The sequence below is a fragment of the Tiliqua scincoides genome, chromosome 10 (genome assembly GCF_035046505.1).
Source record: "Tiliqua scincoides isolate rTilSci1 chromosome 10, rTilSci1.hap2, whole genome shotgun sequence".
NCBI classification, from domain to species: Eukaryota; Metazoa; Chordata; class Lepidosauria; order Squamata; family Scincidae; genus Tiliqua; species Tiliqua scincoides.
Genome location: NC_089830.1, coordinates 11,685,838 through 11,693,079, shown reverse-complemented (window position 1 = coordinate 11,693,079; position 7,242 = coordinate 11,685,838). Strand labels below are relative to the sequence as shown.

General features: G+C 50.6%; 1 protein-coding gene and 1 pseudogene across 1 annotated transcript; both read right to left on the bottom strand.

Annotated features, from left to right (window-relative positions):
- Positions 1 to 2,689: 2,689 nt before the first annotated feature.
- LOC136661186 (kin of IRRE-like protein 1) lies at positions 2,690 to 6,318 on the bottom strand (the record flags this gene model as incomplete). Its single annotated transcript, XM_066638224.1, has 6 exons — positions 2,690 to 2,872; positions 4,285 to 4,385; positions 4,490 to 4,610; positions 5,059 to 5,186; positions 5,952 to 6,088; positions 6,221 to 6,318. Coding segments are annotated over 6 exons (768 nt in total), but the record flags the coding sequence as incomplete, so codon positions are not given.
- On the bottom strand, positions 4,052 to 4,168 carry LOC136661952 (5S ribosomal RNA; annotated as a pseudogene).
- Positions 6,319 to 7,242: the final 924 nt, after the last annotated feature.

The following is a 7,242-nucleotide window of genomic DNA, read 5'->3' as shown; positions in this document are numbered from 1 at the left end:
GCGGAAGGGTAGAGAGAAGATGCCCCAAACAAAGGTCGGGTGGTTGGCGTGTACTCAGAGAAGCTGCTTCCTAAACATTGCTCCTCATGGGCGCGGACCTTGTAGTAGCCATTGGTGGGATCCTGGGGAGGACAAAGACAGAAATGCCAATGAAGCAAGGTTAAGGTACCACCAAATTATTTGGAGGGCCGATTCACAGTGTGGTGCAATGGTTAGAGCATTGGACTACAACAAGGGAACCCCAGGTTCACCTCCCATAGCTGCTTTAGGAAAGAATGAAAAGAATGGACCAATTATGGAGAAGTTCACAGGTAGGCCTCTTTGCCGTCAGGTGTGGTGGGCACTAGGTTAGACAGCATTAAGAGAGCATTAGACCCACTGCCCACAAATCTGCTATCCTAACTATTAGTGGAGAACAGAACTTTTCTGTTTCAAAGGCAGGATGCCAGCAGGTACCACTTGCTGAGGAAAAGATGCCAGGGATGATGTTCGTGTTCTAAAAACACTGGGAAGGCAGGGTATACATGTCTTAAATCAATGAATAAATGTCACCATCACACCCTGCTTTTGAGCATGTTGATTCATCTGGTTGGCACTTGTGGAAAGAGAAGGACCTTTTGGCATCACCCAGTAAGGCCACACATCTCTGGGGGTTCAAAGTGTACATTACTGTACACATCTTTGCTGGACCACACTGACTTAGAGCCTCAGTTTGGGTGGATCTACTGTGAGTCTCCCACACTCCCAGTTGAGCTCAGTTCTTGGCTCCCCGTCACCATGGACTCCTTGCCATCACCCTCTGTCTCACTCGGCCGGCTTGGGCTGCTCTCGCTCGTGGTGATCTGCACAAGGATATCTGCTTTGGAGAGCTGCGCCCCCCACTTGGCTGCAGGATTTATGGACAGACAGAGGTGTGAGCTGAAAACTTGGTCTTCTACAGGATTTCACTCCAGGGGATTTAAACAATGACATCTGCGCACATTCCAGATCTTGGAGAGCTCTGGGATGGGCATGTGAAAACACCAGGAAGTGGCAAGATGCACTGAAGCCCTTCTCTGATCCATCCCTACGTAGATTGGGTAGCATTATTCAACGGAGGCATGGGTGGATACCTATCCCCTTGGGCAGCTAGCTGGGAGAAGAGCAGGCCCATATATCTGCTGTTCGCAAGCTCCACTGGTGGCACCATTCCACCCACTGGTTTTCCCAAGAAACTGTGCAGGGGCAAGTGTCTGCGGGACCCCAGGAAAACAGCTCAAATGGTTGCGTCTGGAGCCGCCGTCCGTAGCAGGGAGATGTCAGGCCAATGGAAAAGGAGGGGGAGAGGCTTTGAAGACCAGGTGGGGATATTCAGTGGGCCTAACCAAGTCCACAGACCAAAGGAGCTCAGAGGAAGAGGGAATAACCCTGCCTCTATCCAGCATTCTGACAATGCAGCCTTAACTATAGGCTGGCAGCAAACAGATCATTTGATTTTGTACCCCAACTTTCTCCCCAAAGGTCACTCAAGGATTGGTGACGGGGGCTGCAGCTCAGGGGCACAAGGCCCCACATAATTCCTGGGAGGGCTGAGAACGGTTGGTTGGCAACCTTCAGTCTCGAAAGACTATGGTAGAAGCCTGCAGCACCCAGTATTCCCAAGCGGTCTCCCATCCAAGGATTAGCCAGGCCTGACCCTGCTTAGCTTCTGAGAATGACACCTCACCTTTCCCGCAGCGCTTCCGTCGGTAGCAGAAAGAGATGACAACCACCAGGAGCAGGAGAACAGCAACCCCGGAGGCAGCTAAGCCCCCCATGATCAGGACGGACAAGACCTCTGCGGGGAGAATTCATGCCTTTAATTAATTTAAGAGGCTTGCATTGTATCCAGCACAGGACAGGGGCCCAAGGCGGCCCAGCCAGAGGCAAGAGGAAACTTTTCCCCTTACCTCCGGGTAAGGTGACTTTTCCCCTATGGGTCTCCTTGGACTTGTGCCACCTCCTGAGGACAAGGACAGCGGAGTGGCTTGGAGCTGCTCCAAGCTCCCCGGGAACGGTGGTTCCCAGCTGGATCCCAGCCCCGCCTCCCACTCCCCACCTGCCCACCGCCCGCCCTCCCCCCACCCAGGAATGCCTCCCTCCCCACCTTCCTTCCCGCCCACCCCAGAGGCTTGCATCAGCCCAGGCTGAACACAGCTGAAAGAGCAAAGTGATGAACGTCAAGTGCAGTGATTCCCAAACTGAGGCTCCCTGGGAAGCCATGGAATCCAGCCAGGGGAGATGCAGAATCCTGGTGAAAATCTGCCACCCTATACACTATAGGATTGTAGCCCTAATGGGGAGCTGTGGCCAAAGGCCCAGTAGGTCAAGGGAACTGCTAGTTGGAAAGGTTTGGGAACCACTGCCCAAGGGGGGATGAAAGTCAAGGTCATGTTGTGTCACATCAGTATTCTGCCCTCCCCCTCCAGGACCTCAGTCTCAAGCTGGAGATTATCCCCTTTTCTTCTCCCAACAATCCCTGCCAAAGTATGCTGTACAGAGAGACAGTGGCTTGCTAAGGTGAGTTTCACTGCTCTGCTGGGCTCTGCACTTGGATCTCTCTGCTTTGAAAACAGGAGATCTGGCGGGGCCCCAGTGAGTTCACCATGAAGCTTGTTCCTGGTGAAATTAGTAGAGGGGGATGGGGAATCTTACCTTGGCGGCATAAGCTGACGGTAGCGGAACGTGCGCCAAAGCGATTCCATGCGGTACAGTTGTAGGCCAAGGTGAAGTCGCTGTCATGCGTTGGGTCGATCAGCAAAGCAGACAGCACCCTTTGGTCGGTCACTATGGTGTCCACCGTGAACCGATCTAGCGAGCCAGCATCCAGCACCCATTCACCCCACGACCAGGCCTGTTGCAAAGAGACAGGAGGGCAAATCAGAAGCCTGGACAGGTAGAAGATGATGGCTGCAATGCTAACCACACTTTCCTGAGAGTAAGCCCCAGTGAACAAAATAGGACTTACTTCTGAGTACACCTGGTTAGCCTCGTGCCCGATGGGTACCAAGCCCAAGGATCGACTCTAGACGCTACGGGGACGATTGGCCATTCAGAACCTTCCAAGGTTTTGTGGGAAAATCTAAACTAGGGATTCTTAACCAGGGTTATCCATACCCTTTGGAGGTACCAGAACCCAATGAGGGAGGTATGGGACTCAGGCTGCAATCCTAACCACACTTTCCTGAGAGTAAGCCCCATTGAACAAAATAGGACTTACTTCTGAGTAGACCTGGTTAGGATTGTGCTCTCAATCTCTGAACAATTTAAAAAAATTGTTGTTAGATTAGGTGATTAACTATTACCATTATTTATATGGATCAGATTATTAAGTATCACCACTGTCAATGCAGATTGAGGCATTCTGATCCTTGCTATCCATATGTAAAGTAGAACCCCGCTGCTGACAAAATAGTGGTACCTAATAGGACTGGTGATGATGCTGATTCCTACAGACTAGTGAAGAAGGTATGGGGACACACTGGGCAATCTATGGGGGGTGGGGGGTCTGTAATAGTAAAAGGGTTAAGAACCCTGAACTAAGCAGTGTGGGTTTAAAATCATGGGTTCAATAACTCTACATTCTAACTACTTTGGCACACATGCATTCCACCTTTTCATCCAACTTCACAAATAATATTTGGTTTCTTTGGCATATGACATACCCTACTGCCTTTCCAAAGACTGGGGCTGGCCTTCTGAGGTGAGGGGAGGTTGTACACAGCCTGCCCAGGCCTCAGAAGGTCTTTGAAAAGCACTTCCAGCTTTGGTTGAAAACCAGGGGTGCCTTCAGGACTCCAGAAGGTCTCCAGGAGGCTTTATGAGGTGCAGGGACACTGCAGGCTACCTCCTCGCACCTCAGAAGGTCAGCCAGAGTCTTCAGAAAGACATTTTGTGAAAACCTGGAAGTGCCTCTCCAAAGGCTCCGGCTGAACTCAGAAGACCTCCTAGACACGACTTCCAGTCATGCCTGGGAGGTCCTCTGAGGTCCTCCAGTGGTTGGCAACCTTCAGTCTCGAAAGACTATGGTAGAAGCCTACAGCACCCGGTATTCCCAAGCGGTCTCCCGTCCAAGTACTAACCAGGCCTGACCCTGCTTAGCTTCCGAGATCAGATGAGATCAGGCATGTGCAGGGCAACAGTTGCTGCTCCAGTGTGGGCTTGCAATCCATGTTGAGACAACTCCATGGATAAGGAGGACCATCTGGTACATTCAGGTCTGGTTAAGGCATGAGGGTGGAGGGCAAAGGCGAGTCAAGCACTTACAATCCTGTCGGGGGGTGGGACGCTCCCCACCAAACACTCCAGCCATGCCTTGGCCCCCACTGCAGCCTGCAGGCTTGGTTCCGCGCCGATAATGGGCGGCCCTGAGGAAAAGACAAAAATGACGGATGCAATCAGGTCTGGTCAGATTTCCGCCAGGCTCACTGCAATAGGTTGCTGTGCATGACCTGGTTCCAAGACCCCTCACCATTCACAGCTAGTGCCTTCTCAGCCACTCCAATGCGTGGCACGATGGCTTTGCAGACGGACATGCCGGCATCTTCCTGCGTCACAGCCTTGAGGTGTAGCGCGTTTCCATTGCTCAACACCTGTGGGAACAAGTGAATTTAGATTTATTTACTGAAATGAAGGGATCAGTGCTCTTTTTCCAGCCCAAAAAAGGATACCCGGCCTCAGTTATCTAACCAGGGAACAGAACATCCTAAACTGAAGGCCTGTTTGGACAGAAGGGCTTCACAATTTTTCTGAGGATTCAAAGTGGGTGGGTCTCCTGGTGCCACAACCAAAACTGTGTCCTGTGTGTTCACAGGCTCAGTTCAGGTGGGGAGGAAGGCAGAAAGGGGTGCCCCCCGTTGACCTTGGCAGACAGTCAGAATAAAGCAAAGGTTCTATATCTCTCTTACTACCACCATGGTCTTCCACCTGGCCCACTGTGCTACGAGACAACAGGAGGGGGTAGAGATTGGTGTTCCCAGATTTGTGTTTGGTAAATTACACACAACTTGGGAACCTGAACTCCTGGTTTAAGTCACTGACCACACTAGATCCCTTCTTGGTCCAGGCTAGGGTAAGAGGTGGACTCCCCGCCCAGGTACAGGTGAAAGAGGCATCAGAACCAACACCTACAGTCAGGGGCTTGGGCTGGGAGATAAGGCGGGCTCCAACTGCAGGAAAAAAGAGGAAAACAGGGGTTAGGGGGGCCCATCGCTCAGTAGTAGAGACCTGCTTTCCATGCAGAAGGTCCCAGGAGTGGATTTTCTTTTTTTTCTTTTAAAGACAGCGCTTGCCTTCTTTGTGAATGGCTTTTTGGTTGACAAGCAGTTCATTAAACATTCTTCTTAAAATCTGCAGTTTTATACACTGTTGTCTTCAATAGTGTGAATGAACGTGTGTTTATGCATGTATTAAATAGTTTGTTTTCAAAAAATTTGTATGTAGATACACATCTGCCTGTGCTGCTTCATACAAGTACTTATAAAATTAATTGGGGGTAGCTTTATAGTCAATTAAGGGTCTTGATCCGTGTGCATAATATAAAAAAACAAATTAAGCATGCTTTCTTGCTTCAGAAATGGTTATTTTTACTCATATGCAAATTGATGCAAAGGTAATGGATATATTAGTCACCTCGCTCTAATTGGGTGCAAACCCAGCTGTGAATGTGTCAAAAATATGGCACAAATGCCTAATTTTACCACGATGATGGTCGCAGGTTGGAGGCCTTTGAGGTCTACCTGCTGGAACGGCAAGTGGGGTTACAGGAGAGAAGATCCTGGTGGGGGGAGCCCCACATCTGACCTGCCCACACTCAGTATCTGGCACCAATCTGGCACCAAGGTCACCCTCGTCATCTCCTTGTCCATCCTCCTCTTCCAAAGTGTTCCCACCTATCCCAGGATACACAGACCCAACCTGCCTCCTTCACTTACAATGCACATCCACCAGTGTGCTGCCGACGGCATTCGAGCCCTCGCACGACATGGGCTCCATGAAAAACGATTGATTGACTATCGCCTCATAGCTGTCCCCGTTGGCCTCCGGAATGGGCACACCTCCTTTGGCCCACCTGCGAAGGCATGCACTGGCATCAGACGAGCCCGGCTCATTGCAATCCCCAAAGCTGCCAGTAGAGGGCATCGCAGCAACATCACTATTGCTGTGTGATCTCTGGGAGGTTGGAGTCTGTTGGCCTTTTTACCTGTCGCCTGTCAGCTCCGGGTTGGAGGTGGCCGTGCAGAGAAAGCTCACTTTGCCACCCTCGGCGACCGTTTGTGGCTGCACCGACAGCATGACGACAGGGGGATCTGCAAGAAAGAGGAGCAGAGAGGCTGAAAACTCAAGAAGGGGGACGGAACCCACACCAATGTGCCCATCCCATCCCAGATCTACTCAGGCCTGGCCTATGTATTAGCTCCTACCCCTACATTTGCCTCCACTCACCCATTCTTGCCCTTGTCTCTCCCTCTTTTTTGCCTTCCCTATCATCTTGCACTGTAAGCTCTTTGGGGCAGAGGACTTGTCTAAGACGCAACTCAGCAAGGTGCCAGGGGATCAGATGTTGAGGTATGAATAATAATGGAAGGTAACCCACATTCCGCTCCAAGAACAAATACAAACACGGTCTCATTTATGCAAATATATTTGCTGACTTGGGCAAGATTTATCTGGCAGCTGCTGCTGATCACCTCGGGGAGAGACAAGGGCATTGAAGCGTCACCTCCAGACCCCTGAAATTCCCAATTGATCCTCCCCCAATTATTTGCACTGAGGCAGGCTACATGCAGGAAGGGGCTTGCGTGAATTCTTCCAGACAGGATAAATTTCACATACAGAATAAGCATGTCAGGGCAAAGGGGTCTAGCATAGCTAGAACCAAGCCACTTTTCTATGCGCATGGATTTGCTTTCTTGCTACCAAGAGGCATATAAGCACATGTGCCCGCACCTGGGGAGATAAGACCATTGTACACTTCGCTGAGCTCCTTGAAGGAACGATGGCAAGAAATGTCGTATTATGTATCTGTCCCCAGAAGTAAAAATTGAATCGTATGCACAATCACGGAAGAGAGTCTCCTCTGTAGTGCAGCAATTTTCAGTGCTTTTCTTTGCACGACACTCTATGGCAGGGGTTCTCAAACTTCTCAGGAGTAAAATTCCCAAGGTACGTTCTTGTAGGAGAGGCAGGAACAGAGCCCAGGTTGATTGCAACCCACTTCTTGTG